Below are 16639 nucleotides of genomic sequence, written 5' to 3'. Positions count from 1 at the left end.
ACATACATATGCCAATCCTACTGCAGAAGATCAAGGGAAGGAGAACTCGAACACGTGATTGACAAAGACAATTCTTTAATTTTTCACTCTAACAGGAAACAGATCACGGGCCCTGTCTGCAGCCTCTCCCTCAGTGAAGAGGGAGAGGGAACCTACAGTCTAGACTTGCTAGCCATCTTGTTTTGTTTAAAGACTTCTCTACGTGCAGAACCCCTAGCACTCTCCTCCCCACTAGAGACTTATGCTTTGTTCTGATGTACTCTCCTCCCTAGGAAAGTGCCACAAAACCACAGAAAATGCCCCTCGGCTAAAGCACACATGAAATTTTTGATGAGCTCATTAAAGATTCATAATGAACAGACTATGGGCACGCCAGCACACACAGTGTGGTTTCCCGAGATAAGTGCATCTAAACGCAAGGATGACAGTGCGGTTCTGGGCTTAATGCAGAAAACCGATGAGCTTGGGTTTTCTTCTGTATTTTGTTTTTATGTTTAGGTTTGATATACCATATAGTAGGTAACACCTAAATTTATTTTCAAAACTGAAAAAAAGAGCGAGGAAGAAAAGTTATGTTCAATTTCATGTACAAAATGTTATATCCTTAAGACTCTCACACTTAGGGCTGAAATCCCAAGCGGGAAGGAGCTAGCAGAGGTCTCCCAGGGAGGGCTTCCCTGGTGGCACAGTGGTTGAGAGTCCGCCTGCCAATGCAGGGGACACGGGTTCGTGCCCCGGTCTGGGAAGATCCCACATGCCGCGGAGCGGCTGGGCCCGTGAGCCGTGGCCTCTGAGCCCGCGCGTCCGGAGCCTGTGCTCTGCAATGGGAGAGGCCACAACGGTGAGAGGCCCGCATACCGCAAAAAAAAAAAAAAAGAGGTCTCCCAGGGACAGCAGTGTTCAGGGACCAAAATCCAGGTCCCCTGTCTCCCCGGCTGAGGCTCTCTCCACTTTATTATTTCCTTTCTCTTGTTCCTTAAGGGAGAGTTCCCCTGGTTTAGTAGTTTTCACGTGAAAAACCAAGCCCTGATAGGAATCTGCAATTCTGACCTGGCCCCTGTCCCGAGGCTGTTAAAGCTTAAACCTAGAGGAACTCAGGCCCACTTCCTTGAGGATCTAACAGGTTTGCTTTGCTATTTTTTATAAATAAAATGTCACAGAGAAGCTGCCTCCTTTCTTCCTTCTGCAAATTTAAAACCAGTACTGTACCTGAACCTCCTCAAAAATAGTTGCTTGCTCCTGATTAGTTAGTGTTGTCAGGTGCTTCTGGAGTTCTAGTTTGGTTTTGGAAGAATTCATTCCTATTAAGAGAAAAAACGAGACATGAGAACACTCTAGGTAACAGTTACGAGGTAGAGTTAACACTTCCCATGCTCACTCCCCCCTCTTACATGACTTAACCACCTTCTTAAGGCTTCTGAGGTTTTATGGAAAGTCTAATCAATAATGTCGGTGATGATGATGACCCTGACAACAAGCAACATTTTTTTTTTTTTGCGGTATGCGGGCCTCTCACTGTTGTGGCCTCTCCCGTTGCGGAGCACAGGCTCTGGACGCGCAGGCTCAGCGGCCATGGCTCATGGGCGCAGCCGCTCTGCGGCATGTGGGATCCTCCCGGACCGGGGCACAAACCGGCGTCCCCTGCATCGGCAGGCAGACCCTCAATTACTGCGCCACCAGGGAAGCCCCTAAGCAACACTTTTTGATTGAGCCCTCACATGGTAGGCACTGACTTAAACATCAGGCCTGTATCATTTCATTTAATACTCAGAACAATCTGGTAAAGAGGACTCGATTAGCCCCATTTTACAGTTACGGAAACTGAGACCCAGAGAGCTCAGTTAATTCCCAAAGACCCCATACTGGACTCTACGTCAGCTTTGTGTGGTTCCAAATTGCCTTTTTTCGCCACTACTCCAGGTCAGAACACCTCACACAGCCAGAACATTGTCCGCAGGAAACGATAAATTCTCAGGGAGTATTTATATGTAAACTAGACAATCTCCCTTAAGGATAAACAACTACTGCCCCATTTGAAAACTGACCAACATTCTTCTCTTACAGGTTAGGCTAGGCTCTTTCACAAGAAAGTGATTTGTGTGGCTAACAACTTTCCCTTTACCACCACAGGCTTAGTAATAGTCTTATGGCCACTTAAATAACATTACAAAGGATTCTGAGGGAAAGTCATTAAAATAAAGTTGCAATTTTAATGTCCATTAGAATCTGGTATTTCAGAAAGTTCCTTCTCCACACATATATGGCTCAGACCCTGTTTTGCCTTTTCTTGGCGCCAGAGATAAATGCTACCCATGATGAAAAGATTTGGGATGAAAGGATTTGTTGACCTAACTACCGTGGAAAAAAACACTGCTGCTGATTACTTTTATTCCCAGGGCAGTCCTGTCCCCATCCACATGCCACCCCGTCGTCTCCTCCTGAGGGTGAGCCACTGCGCAGGGCCTTGGCCAAGTCTCTGGGCCAGATTTATCTACATTACTAGGATGGCCAGAGGGGACAGCTCTGAACAGGGACTTGGAAACCAGGCCTCTGTTTTACAGATGAGTTTGCTGAGGTCCGGAGAAGCCAGGCGACTGACACGTCAGGAGGCCAATCAGCAGCCAAGGCTGCCCCAGAGCCAGTGCTCCTCCATCGCCCACCCCGCCCCCTGCAGCAGAAGGCAGGGCCCTCACCCTCCTAACAGGCGGTGGCGAGGTCGCTGCCCCTACTCAAACCACTGCAGCTCCCAGAAGTCCTTCCTCTTTCCACCGCCGTTTTCTTTTTTTGGCCAAGAAAACCCTAAGAGGCCACCATAAAAATAAAAGCCAGTATTTCTTAAGTGATTGCTGTGCCACTTCATGCAACACTACATAAATAATCTCATCTGATCCTCAACATAATCCTTGGAGTGGGCACTATTTTTAGCAATTCCAAGGTCTATAGATGAAGAAACTGAGGCACGGTGAAGTCAAATGTCTTGCCCAAGGTCATCAGCTAAGGAAGGGACAAAGTCAGAATCTGACCCACATCTGTCTGCCCCCAGAGACCACCCTAGGACACTCCACTGCTCCTTTACCCAGGCAGTCAAGCCACCTGATGCCACTGCCTTCAACACAGAAGTGAAGTGCTAAGTGAAATAAGTCAGCCAGAAAAAGACAAGTACTGTACGTTTCCACTTGTATGTGGAATCTAAAAGCAAACAAATATAACAAAACAGAAACAGACTTAACAAAGGACTAGTGGTCGCAGAGGGGAGGGGAAGGGGGGAAGGGTGAAATAGGTGAAGGGGATTAAGATGTACCAGGGGATTTAAACTACCAGTTATAAAATAAGTAAGTCACAGGGATGTAATGTACGGCACAGGGAATACAGTCAATAATGTCATAATGATATTGTATGGTACATAAGAAATAAAAATACTGACTCACTACGTTATACATCTGAAACTAATAATATCGTAAGTCAACTATTCTTCAATCAGAAAAAAAGAGGTCAGTAAAGGTGCAGAAAGGACAGATGAATTTTATCAGAGCACAGTTCAGGTACTCCTCAGGCAAGCTGTCAGGTCATACAAGCCAGGCAAACAGAGATGCCTTTACTGCACTAACTACTTGAATCAAAACAGTGTTTAAATTTACGAGTAAAATTAGCACTTAGAAATCATTAAATAAAAACCCTCCCTGCATATGGATGTCAATGACACAGTGCAAACATCCTCTCTTGGAAACACTGTACTGCTTGATGAGACATTCACATGTGGAGAAAAACCCCAAGAAGAGTCAGACTAATTATATATACTTCTAACAATCTCAGGTGAAATCATACAGACTACTCTTCATATTCAGCAGGTCTGGAGAGATCCTTAGACAGTTCTATCCTTGTCTTCAGGGTGCCTCAATTCATTAGGTCCTTCCTGCCCCATCTCAAACCAGAGGTGGTCTTTGTGGTCCCAGCGCCTGTTCTCCACTGTGCACCCTCCACAGGGCTTCTCACTACCTTCAGCCTTGGCGGGGGGCGGGGAACGGGAGTTTCTGCAGCAAGAAGGTGGCACTCCCCAGGTGATGCCAAAAGGTTTTAGAGGGGAGAAGCGAGGCAAGTGAGCCCGCCTTCACGATGTCTGGTTGAAAAGGCTCTTATTAAAGGAAGCTCTGATGAATGCCTTTGCTTTGCTGAAGGCAAATTTACTTAGACAGCAAAAGGAAACCTCAGTAAAACTTTTTTTTTCCTTTTAGTGAAAGTATAATTCATTCCAAGAACTCCCAAAATGCTCCTCTAAACTTTAAAATAAGCAAAACACTATATAAATACTAGCAGTTGTACATAGTTCAAACACAGAATCAGCACAGCTGCACCCCTTACATGTTGTAAGTGTCCAACAGCACCCATACATACAGTGTATTTACTATTTTACAGAGTCCAGAGCATACTGACTATATCAATTTATTAAGAAAACAGTCTTGGGACTTTCCTGGTGGCACAGTGGTTAAGAACCCACCTGCCAATGCAGGGGACATGGTTTCGAGCCCTGGTCTGGGAAGATCCCACAGGCCGCGGAGCAGCTAAGCCCGCGAGCCACAACTACTGAGCCTGCGTGCCACAACTACTGAAGCCCACGTGCCTAGAGCCCGTGCTCTGCAACAGGAGAAGCCACCGCAATGAGAAGCACTCACGCTGCAACAAAGAGTAGCCCCTGCTCACCGCAAATAAAGAAAGCCCGCGCGCAGCAACGAAGACCCAACTCAGCCTAAATAAATATATTTAAAAAAAAAAAAAAAAGTCTTTAAGTCTTTCTTTTTGTTGCCATGTCATTGGTCCTCTCCACAGTTTATGGAGTTCCTGGCCAGATCATAACTTCCTATTAGAACTACTCCTATGGGAACATACAACGAGCTTTAATAAATGACTTCATTCTACTTATTAGGGATACAATATAGCAAAAAGCAAGAACCTTGAACTGTTCATAAAATAATCAGCATCTCCCCTACTAAGGATGGCTCTAATAACGTGCCATCTATACTTTAGAAATGCTTCCCATCATGTAGGCAAAATATAACCCTCACTAGCCTTCTAATTGTGCTATTTATTGGATGTTTCTACATTAGCATAGCTTTCTGCTTTGCTTGGATTTTATCCAGTAAAAAGATAAATAAAATGATAATTCTGAAACGATAGCAGCAAAATCCCCACCACAATTAAACTTTTCAGCTATATTTTTCTGAAAGCTAAGCCAGACCAAAGAAAGATGTATCAAGTGGAACTCTGGAACCCTTCTAGTTCCTGCAGATCAGGATCTGCTTTATCTTCAAGGCCAAAGTCATTGTTGGCTTCTTAATAAGCTCATAAGAGACATTTCTGTCATCATTTACCTTATCTTGACAACCACTAAGCAAAGGGTTAGTGATCCTCTCAGATGGGATCTCTTGTTAAAGCACACGTTTTCTTGTTCCCAAATATATTTTGTATAATGTCAGCAAGGAGTAACAGCTAGGAATACACAGTTGAAAATGGTAATCATTTTGATTCATTTTAAAGAGCACTGAAATGCCAGCAAATGAAACTTCAAAGACCTTAAGATGATGTCAATTTGTCTTTCAAAAGGGAAATCAGATACGACTTCAAACCCATCAGGATGGTATCAACCCCAAATCCCAGAAACTAAGTTTGCTTATCCCTGAAATGTGCAAATAATCCCTTTTCCTCCCAGGCGTGGTGAGGATTAAGTGGACGATAATACATGTTAAAGAAAACACTTAGTACAGTGCCAGGCACATCTTAAGGAGGCAAAGCGTAACATGTACTGCGGTTTCTCCCTAAGCCAAATTTCTAGAAATCGTAGTCCATACTCGCAGCATCACTTCCTGTGCTCTTTCTCATGGGCTCCTCAGCTGCAACCTACCTTACGGCCGCTCCCTCCACTAAAACTGTTCCGGCAGAGGTTATCGATGACACTGTAATTGACTTACCCAGTGGAAATTCTTAGCTCTCTTGTTACGAGACCCCTCCATGGCAGCTGAAGTGACTGACCACTCACACCACCTTGCTAACAATGCAACTGGTCTTGTTCCCTGTGGTCCCCTTACTCCTCCACTGCCCTCAGAGCCCCTTGAGGGGAGATGGTCTAGGCACAGTGCCTGATATACAGAAGACATCCACCTATGAGTCCTGTAACTAACACAAGCCTCCACGGGGCAGAACCTTCCAACGAATTTGCCCAGGACCCTTAACAGCCCCCCACCCACCCCGCCGCCCTCCCACCCCGGCTCACCCTCAATCCGCTCACAGAGCTTGTGCAGGCCCTGCAGGGGGCAGCCCTCACACAGCTGGGCCGTCGCCTTCGCTGTCTGCTGCACCGCGGCCACTGTGAAGGCCTGCTTCAGGGTCATCATGATCTCATCCACCTGATCGAAGAGAGGAGACTATAGTCATCAAAAAGTCCATTTAAAATGAGCTGGGCACATGGGACTTCCCTGGTGGCGCAGTGGTTAAGAATCTGCCTGCCAATGCAGGGGACACGGGTTCGAGCCCTGGTCTGGGAAGATCCCACATGCCGCGGAGCAACCAAGCCCGTGCACCACGACTACTGAGTCTGCGCTCTAGAGCCTGTGAGCCACAACTACTCAGCCCGCGAGCCACAACTACTGAAGCCCACGCGCCTAGATCCCGTGCTCTGCAACAAGAGAAGCCACCGCAATGAGAAAGCCTGCACACTGCAATGAAGAGTAGCCCCCGCTCACCGCAACTAGAGAAAGCCCGTGCACAGCAACAAAGACCCAGCGCAGCCAAAAATAAATAAATAAATTTATTAAAAAAAAAAAAAAGCTGGGCAGAGATATCAGGACTCTGTGGAAGGACTCAGTACTTTAAGATTCTTCTGGACTATTAGTCACAGGTTAATGAATAATAATCATAATACCCGCTAGGATTACACGTAGCCTAGAAACACTACAAATGCTCAAAGCTCTTCAAGGAGATAAGGTAAAAACTAGACGCAAATTAAATACTGAACGAAAACCAACTCTTCTGATCAAAAGTCCAAAATGACATTTGAAAAATGCTAAAGCAGAGGGTGAAAGTGAGCAGGCCTTTAAGAATGATGAAAATTGAAAATGCACATCGAATTAAGTCTCGGGTATGTACTAGCTGGTTATCAAATAGTGACGAAAGAATAATTAAAGCCAAATAATATGTCAAGGAGGCCATATGGCTTTGCTAAGTAAAGATATCAGTGAGGCTGAAATCCCTTGTAAAGGAGACTTTAAGAACGGCCCCTTCTCACTTACCAGAGCTTCATTTGTGCACTGAAACACGTAACAGACGAAATGAAAGCCTCCACCTCCCGAAGACTCTCGGCAGATAAACCCAAAGTGGTCCACATGTCTAATACCCTGTTGAAGGCAGGGACAAGAACAAGGAATGGTCACTTATATCCACAAAAGGCACCACTGCCAGACATGCAACTGAAGATTCACACAGCACAATTTTAAAGGACATTATATAAGTATTATTTTCTCAGATATTTTAAATGTCTAAAAACATCTCTCAAATATGAAGTTCTACTAAAATGTTACTCTGATTATCCCCACAATAAGAGAAGTAGGATCTGAAAACTGGAGTTTTTACTGCTCATTTTAGTAGTGAAAGGAAGTGGAGAAAAGCTGACACAAAAAAATGAGAATTCTTCAGTATCAAGGAATAAGCAGACGAGAGATTAACATACAAACACATATGCACACACACGCAAACACATGCAGACACAAAGTTTAAAAGATTTAAAACATACGTACTACTAAAATAACAAATATGTAAATACTGAAGTAAACTCGTAGGAAGAATGAGTCAAAAATTATACACACAGGGCTTCCCTGGTGGCGCAGTGGTTGAGAGTCCGCCTGCCGATGCAGGGGACACGGGTTCGTGCCCCGATCCGTGAGGATCCCACGTGCCGCGGAGCGGCTGGGCCCGTGGGCCATGGCCGCTGGGCCTGCGCGTCTGGAGCCTGTGCTCCGCAACGGGAGAGGCCGCAGCAGTGAGAGGCCCGCGTACCGCAAAAAAAAAAAAAAAAAAAAAAAAAAAAAAATTATACACACAAAAGAAGAGAGACGCTTTTAAACATAAGATATGAAGGCCAGAGTTCTACCATAGTTTCCTAATAGCTCTTTTTAATAAATATTAATATGTACGCTTGTTTTGAAAGTATCAGCTAAGAGGCACCTTAATACAGATTAGACATAAACATTAATATGCAGCATCTCCCGAAAGCACCAGCAGGCAGAGACATGAGTGCTGACAGCTTGAAGGGCAGGTGATCATGTAAACTTGTGTACTGTACCCTTTAGGAAATAATTAAACTATCACATGAAAAAGCAGATATTTAATACTAACATTACAATACAAATAGCAGCAAATCAAGATAAAAAGTATCTTGAGTAAAATTGGCATAGCTCGTTATAATTAACAGATTCTCCAAAATCTCTCTATGAAACACACCCAGGAGATCTGCAAGCAAGAACTCGAGTAGATACTGTACTCTGAGGAAAACATCCTCAAAAGTAGTCACTATTTATTATATTTTAAGGAAGAAGAAATAATGATCTTGGTACCTCAAAAGTTATGAATTTTTATAAAGTAAAAATAAGTATTTAAAAATATTTACTGTGTGTGAATGTATATATTAATATGCGCGCACACACACACACACACACCCCCCTGGAAATCATGACTGTGGAACATTACTACCAATGCCTGAAAAAAAAGAAAAGGAGACCTATTTTCTCCAGTAGGTTATGGTTGCTAAAAACAAAATTCTTAATTTCAAAATTATATTTATAGTTTGCCTTAATACACAAAAGGAAATGCAAGATCACAAACCCAGTACTTAGAAAGCATACATCTTGTGACCGTAACCACTTCTGCTGAATGACGGTAAAAGTATTCATTAAAAAATCAAATGGCAATTGAGCTGATAACCCATCTCCATTTACCTGAGAGCAAAAGGATATCTCCTTAAAATTTTTCTCCAACGCTATTTTTTTGGTGTCAGGACTGATGAGGTAAACTTCAGATTGACCAATCTTAAAAGACAAACAAAAAAAGAAACTAGCTTTTTATGAACACTGAATTCAGATTTATACACGAACTTTCTCATTTCATAACCTATGAAAATAAAGACTCAGTGGGTCAAGCTCCTATAGAATTCTGACCATCTCATGTAGAAAATCACTTCAAGGTCACAATCTATCCTACAGATTTCAGGTAGCACAGACAACCATCGGTGTACATCAGGCAGCAGTCTTGAGGTGAAAGGACCAAATATACAGAAGTTGGCAACTAAGCCTCAGGTTCCCACATCCCCCCTTTGTAAGGAAGAGAGGTTTCTACATAAGTGAACCTCCCAGGAAACAGGAGCTTCTCTTTCAAGATTTCTAGAACACTTCCTAATGATTAGAAAAGTCTTCTTAAATTATCGTTAAAACAATCTACCATTTGTTGAATGCATACTGTGTTAGGTATTCACTACTGCTTACCTGACTTTCTAGAAAAGCTAGAGCGTTAGCACAAATTAACACTGTCTTACATACCTGGGTCAGCATAACAGATCTCCATTACAGCAGGGGACTGTGTTGCAATAACCACACTGTTAACTGTGCAGCACCCCTCCCTCACCTTGCTGCTCCCTGAACCCAGCTGGCCACAATGAAACCTCTGCTCAGTGAAAATCACTTCCTCAAGAAAGTCTTCCCTGATTCCCCAAATGCCCTCACAGCATCCTTTACTTCTCCTTTACGGCATTTATCACAATTTTAGTGAGACAATTACCTGTACAATCGCCAGTCTCTCACTGGAATCTAAATTCCACATGGGCAGAGATCATGCCTGTCTTGTTCACTGCTGTATTTCTAACGTATTACACAGGACCCTGTATACAGCAGTCACATAATAAGTACTTGAAAATAAATGCACTGAGCAGCTTTCCCAATGACACCAAGAGGGTTTTTGCTTTGTTTTGTTTTTTTAAAATATATATCACACATTACAGCACCAGACTGACTGCCAACGTAGCACTCTTTTCAGTATACTAGGTCAACCATGAAGAGGAAGAAATCGGCCCTCTGACACCGCATCTTGATCTTGAACCTGCATACATCCACACAGCCAGCTTCCTCACCCCTGGGCCATCCTCTGCCCCGAATCAGGCACAGACGCCAAGACTTTATATTTAAGCTCATGCTCTCTCTATAGTCAGTCAGCCTTAGGCCAAAGAAGAGACAGAGGAGGCCGAGGAACAATCCACTCCCTAGATTGTCAGAGACCAGCTTGCTACTGGGCCAGCTGAGTCCCATCGGCTCAGACCCAGGACTCCCAGGGAGGGCAGCCTGACCAGAAGAGCGGAGATCAGCATGGAACCCAGGAGCGGCGACTGCCAGGGACAGCTTCCCTGTCTATGCCTTTTCTGGCAGTTGGCTGTCAGTTTACCAAACCATTTCTAGAAAAAAGTGAGTGAGCAATTGGCTAAACTAATATTTCAGCTTGGGTATCAATTTCAAATATCATGTTATCCCCAAATCTAATTATCCAGATAACAAAGGGTAAGTATTTTACAAATTAGTAAAAGTAGTAAAGAAGGGGTATTTTCCAAAAAGATTTTGTTGAAATACATTACTTGAAATTAATATCCATTTTTTAAATCTCCTTTGGGGGCCTCTTTTACGCATATTAACTCTTCTTTCCACATTGAAAAGGTGTCTTCACAACCATGGGGGAGGGGGATAAAAGTCATAGAGGATATAAGATAAGAGTCTCTTTATGTGACCCCCCTGATGAATTCCAAAGGCTAATTAGGGACTAAATAAGGATTTTATCTTGAGAAAAGAATTATTCAGTATAAAAACATATGGATTCACACATAAATCCAAAAGAAATTCACAAAGAATCTTTGCTTGATAAAGCAGATTTTCTTTTAAACACACAGATCACACCGGGGATGCGCATGAGGCTTTGATAGTATTTTACCGTGAAGAGCATAGTTCGATTTTCCTCAATATCCGTCGGCTGCACAATATTGTGTCCACTCATCAGGTGGTTCTCGATGTCGTTCTCTTCAAAGGAGCTGAAAAAACTACTACTCCGCAGGCCTGCATCCTGAAACTCCTTCCTGAAGGCCAAGGAGCGCAGCCCGGGCTGGGAGAAGGACTTGCGCATCAGCCGTGGGCCCCGCTCCCGGTCCCCCGGCGGCTGCACCGCAGCCTGGAGCTGATCCGAGGAAAAGCCGCCGCCGCTCACGTGGCTGAAGCCCTCGATGCACTCATCGATCAGGGCGGGCGGGGCCTTCCGGTGCGCCACCGCCACGCGGCCGCAGAACAGCACCTCAAACTTCTTGGCGAACGTGTCATCGAACTCGGAAGGGCAGCGGAGCTCGTCCTGGCGGGCGATCTTCCCGGCCTGCCGGATGGAGCTGATGATCTCAGGCACCTGCCAGGCAAGGAAGGAGTGTTATTTGGAACCCGCAGTGGTTGGCGCGGCACAGGACCCGCATCCACAGGAGCCAACGCCGTGCTCTCCCCATCGGCACACGGCGTATTCCATCAGCCTGAAGGTGCATCCCACTGGGAATCTGGGACCAGGAGAGGGAAATGGGCAACTTACACAGAGACAAGAAGGGGAAAAGTATTTACTAAGCACCTCTTCCACGCTGGGGCTACGCTAGAGGATTCGCGCGCCCAACATCCTGCAAGCTTAAGTAAGGAGCTCACAGCCACACAGCCACACGTGGCAAGTCAAACCCAGGCTGGTCCCCCCACTCCAAAGCCAAAGGTCTTCTCCGGGAAGCTGCCACCAAAACATTATGCAGTTATTCTAATTTCATGGCAGTGCGTCTTGGCAGTGCATCAAGTCTTCCAAAATAAATGATGGGATGAGGAGAACAAGACTGTAATTATCTTATACAACCTTTCTTCTAATGATAACATCATTATTTTCTCTAATGACAACTAACAATTTATTCCTCAGTCTTATATTCCCCAATAGTTGAATAGTATTGACTACATAGCTAGGAGGTTTTAATCAAGGAGTAAGCAACCCATGACAGTATCATCATCAGGGCAACACACTGGGGCTTCTTTCCACTGAGCTTCTAAAGCCTTTGATTCCTAATGTAAAGTCATGATCAAGAGAATGAACAAAAAGGTCTCGTGTGCTACTGTCGGCACTACTGCTACACCCTCTCATCATTAGCTTCTGACAAGATCCCTCAAAGAAGCCACAGACCGAGATGAGTCCTCAACCGCATTAATAAGCATCTGTGCAATCATCTGGATGATGTACAGCCTCAGTACTAACACAAAACAGGCACAAATTCAATTTTCATTAGGAAGGGCCTAGTTTTTGTTATGCCCTAACACCCAAAGCCAATTTTTCCTTTTCTCTTTGTAAGAAAATCCAATTTAAGACCCAATACCCATAGGCCCAATGTCTTTTTAATGACATAGAGGGAAAAGAACCCCTTTTCAATTCAAGTCAAAGATCAATACATACAGTAAAGGGAGGTGGTTTTAGTGGATTTTAAGAAGCAAGCTTATATTCTGTGTTCATAACATAATCCCCAAAGACCCAACGACTCAAAAGACTTTTCTCTTTGTGATTTCGTACCAAGCACACCTTAAAGACAATCTCTGCCATAAAGATTAAGATATATCCTTTCAAGATCTTTTATCGTACAAAAGTCAGTTTTATCTTCAGAGATTTTATGTTTTAAAAAATTAATTCCTGAAGCATAAGACCTAAATGACACTAAGGAAGCCAGAATTTCAACGTCAAGCAACCATGTGCCCTGAGTATTTGCTTGAGCTGTAGCTCATTCCTCCACTGACAAATAATTACATATCCTGTGGAGGCCTAAAAATTGTTCACCAATATAAAAGGACAGAGGGAAGAAAGTAGAAAGTCTAGATTTCACTCACACCTTTGCCAACCAGTCACTACAGGAACTTGGCAAAAACAGCCCGTTTTTCTCTCTGGGGGAAAATATACTTACAAGATTTTTCAGGTAAAAGTTGTTTCTGTAAGGGTAAAGAATAATGACTTTATCAAAAAAAAGAAAAACGATTTATGCAAGTGAAAACCTCACCGCTTTTCTGAGCAAGTGGGTAAAATTATTTTATCAGGAGCCATGTGAATCTTCCTAATTATTAACCCCACTCTCTGAACAGAAAATTCAAAGCTTACTCAGTCTTTTGAGGCTTTTTTTAAAACAATAACTGACATTTCTATATGCTGGGTCTTCCACTGCATCTGAAGTGAGTAATGAACGGTGTCTTTCGTTACATATCAAAGGGGAGAGAAAATCTGTGAAGTCACATGAATTTATGGTGACTCAGCAATAAAAGGTACAAACACAAGTAAGACACAAAGTAGAGAACTTGCTTGTTCCCTCGCTTCACAAGGTCAGAGGAGGCTAAAGAGTACATCGTCCTTGGTCAGAGTTAAGCTGTGGTCATTTTTCCTACCACCAATCTCTCCTATCCTTTGATTAGAATCTTCGAAACACACGCTTTAGTCAAAAACCAGTGCCTTTCCCTGCTCTAGTGAGCTGTGTGAATATGGGTATCAAGGAGATAATTGGGGTTAAAATAAAATCTCAGGGATCCTGACAAGAATATAACAACTTCAGAATATTTGAAGGCGTATTGCCAAACACAGTTTCAACAATAAATTGTAAATAGTTAAAAATCTAACGTTTTTAAAACATTTCTGTAAGTCATTCAAGTATACTAGGAGACTAAATAAAAAGTGGACTCCACATGTGCCTAAGTTTGCAAAACTTTGATAGTTTAGTTCCCTTAACCAGAACAGACCTGAGCACCATTTTCTGAAAAATGAAGGCATATGACAAACCCACAGCTAACGTCATACTCAACAGTGAAAAGCTGAAAGCACTCACTCTAAGATCAGGAACAAGACAAGGATCTCTCGTCACTTTTATTCAACACAGTTTTGGAAGTCCTAGCCAAGCAATCAAAGAAAAAGAAATAAAGGAATCCAAATTGGAAAGGAAGAAGTAAAACTGTCACTGTTTGCAGATGACATGACACTATACATAGAAAATTCTAAAGATGGTACCAGAAAACTACAAGAGCTCATCAATGAATTCAGTAATGCTTCAGGATACAAAATTAATATACTGGGGACTTCCCTGGTGGCACAGTGGTTAAGAATCCACCTGCCAAAGTAGGGGACATGGGTTCGAGCCCTGGTCCGGTCAGATCCCACATGCCACGGAGCAACTAAGCCCATGTGCCACAACTACTAAGCCTGCTCTCTAGAGCCTGCAAGCCACAACTACTGAGCCCATGTGCCGCAACTACTGAAGCCCGCGCGCCTAGAGCCCACGCTCCGCAACAAGAGAAGCCACCACAATGAGAAGCCTGCACACCACAACTAAGAGTAGCCTCCACTCACCGCAACTAGAGAAAGCCCGCATGCAGCAACAAAGACCCACTGCAGCCAAAAATAAATAAATTAATTAAAGAAAATTAATACACAGAAATCTGTTGCATTTCTATACACTAACAACAAATTATCAGAAACAGAAATTAAGGAAACAATCTCATTTACCATTGCATCAAAAAGAATAAAACACGTAGGAATAAACATACTTAAGGAGGCAAAAGACCTGTATTCCAAAAACTATTAAGATGCTGATGAAAGAAATTGAAGACAACACAGACAGATGGAAAGACATACCGCGTTTTTGGACTGGAAGAATCAATATTGTTAAAATGACTATACTACCCAAGGCAATCTACAGATTCACTGCAATCCCTGTCAAACTACCAATGGCATTTTTCACAGAACTAGAACAAATAATTTTAAAATGTATATGGAAACACAAAAGACCCCGAATAGCCAAACAATCTTGAGAAAGAAGAACAGAGATGGAGGAATCACGCTCCCTGACTTCAGATTATATTACAAAGCTACAGTAATCAAAACAGTATGATTTTGTACTGACACAAAAGCAGACATACAGATCAACAGAACAGGATAGAAAAACCAGAAATAAACCCATACACTTATGGTCAATTAATCTACAATATCTATGACAAAGGAGGCAAAAATATACAATGGAGAAAAGACAGTTTCTTCAATAAGTGATGCTGGGAAAACTGTACAGCTACATGTAAAAGAATGAAATCAGAACATTCTCTAACACATACAAAAATAAACTCAGAATGGCTTAAAGACCTAAATGTAAGAATGGATACTATAAAACTCCTAGAGGAAAACATAGGCAGAACACTCTTTGACATAAATTGAAGCAATATTTTTTTGGATCCATCTCCTAAAGGGAATAAAAGTGAAGACAAACAAAGGGAACCTAATTACACTTAAAAGCTTTTGCACAACAAAGGACACCACTGACAAAACAAAGACAGTCTAGTAGATGGGAGAAAATATTTGCAAATGATATGACCGATAAGGGATTAATATCTAACATATATAAACAGCTCATACAACTTAACATCAAAAAAACAAACAACCCAATTTTTAAAATGGGCAGAAGAATAGACATTTTTCCAAAGAAGAAAGGCAGATGGCCAACAGGCACAGGAAAAGATGCTCAACATCACTAATCATCAGGGAAATGCAAATCAAAACCACAATGATCTCACACCTGTCACAGAACGGCTATCATCAAAAAGAACACAAATAACAAATGTTGGCGAGGATGTGGGGAAAAGCGAACCCTCGTACACTGTTGGTAGGAATGTAAATTCATGCAGCCACCGTGGAAATCAGCATGGAGGTTTCTCAAAAAGCTAAAAATAGAACTACCATATGACCCAGCAATTCCACTACTGGGTATACATCTGAGAAAAACAAAAATGAATTTGAAAAGATACATGCACCCCAACGTTCACAGCAGCATTATTTACAATTGCCAAGACATGGAAAAAACCTAAGTGTCCATCAACATATGAATGGATAAAGAATAGGTGGTGTATATATATATATATATATATATATATATATATATACACAATGGAATACTACTCAGCCATAAAAAAGAATGAAAGTTTACCATCTGCAGCAACGTGGATGGATTTGGAGCGCATTATGCTAAGTGAAATAAGTCAAGAGAAAATCACTTATATGTGAAGTCTAAAAAATACAACAAATTTAGTGAATACAACAAGAAAGAAGCAGACTTACAGATATAGAGAACTAGTGGTTACCAGTGGGGAGAGGAGCAACATAAGGGTAGGGGAGCGGGAGGTACAAACTACTGGGTGTAAGATAGGTTCAAGGAGGTATTGTGGAACACAGGGAATATAGTCAATATTCTGTAGTAACTGTAAGTGGAAAGTAACCTTTAAAAATTGTATAAAAATTTTTTTAGAAAAGAAAAATGAAGGCATACTGTCCACTTGTGACGAAATCCTGAATTCTCTATTTTTTTTTAATAAATTTATTTATTTTATTTTTGGCTGTGCTGGGTCTTCATTGCTGCACATGGGCTTTTCTCTGGTTGCGAGAGGGGGCTACTCTTCGTTGCGGTATGCAGGCTTCTCACGGTGGTGGCTTCTCTTTTTGTGGAGCCTGGGCTCTAGGCGCGTGGGCTTCAGTAGTTGTGGCACGCAGG

The 16639-nt window shown here is 42.7% G+C and overlaps 1 protein-coding gene across 14 annotated transcripts in view; it reads right to left on the bottom strand.

The window, feature by feature from the left end:
• Positions 1-16639, bottom strand: part of TBC1D1 (TBC1 domain family member 1) — a 363204-nt gene that overhangs the window by 229267 nt on the left and 117298 nt on the right. For 13 of the 14 annotated variants that reach the window (XR_004349956.1, XR_004349957.1, XM_032632302.1 and 10 more), the window contains 5 exons: positions 11011-11469; positions 8982-9071; positions 7281-7385; positions 6266-6398; positions 1210-1301 (listed from right to left, as the gene is read on the bottom strand). Coding sequence is in view for 11 of the 14 variants with exons in the window: in XM_032632302.1 (XP_032488193.1) it covers positions 1210-1301; positions 6266-6398; positions 7281-7385; positions 8982-9071; positions 11011-11469 (879 nt within the window). In the remaining 3 variants the exon portion in view is untranslated. The remainder of the gene's footprint in view (positions 1-1209; positions 1302-6265; positions 6399-7280; positions 7386-8981; positions 9072-11010; positions 11470-16639) is intronic. The other variant, XM_032632314.1, reaches the window with a different exon arrangement.

The sequence above is a fragment of the Phocoena sinus genome, chromosome 5, assembly GCF_008692025.1.
Source record: "Phocoena sinus isolate mPhoSin1 chromosome 5, mPhoSin1.pri, whole genome shotgun sequence".
NCBI classification, from domain to species: domain Eukaryota; kingdom Metazoa; phylum Chordata; class Mammalia; order Artiodactyla; family Phocoenidae; genus Phocoena; species Phocoena sinus.
Note: the sequence above shows the minus strand (reverse complement) of the source record. Positions and strands in the feature narration are given on the sequence as shown.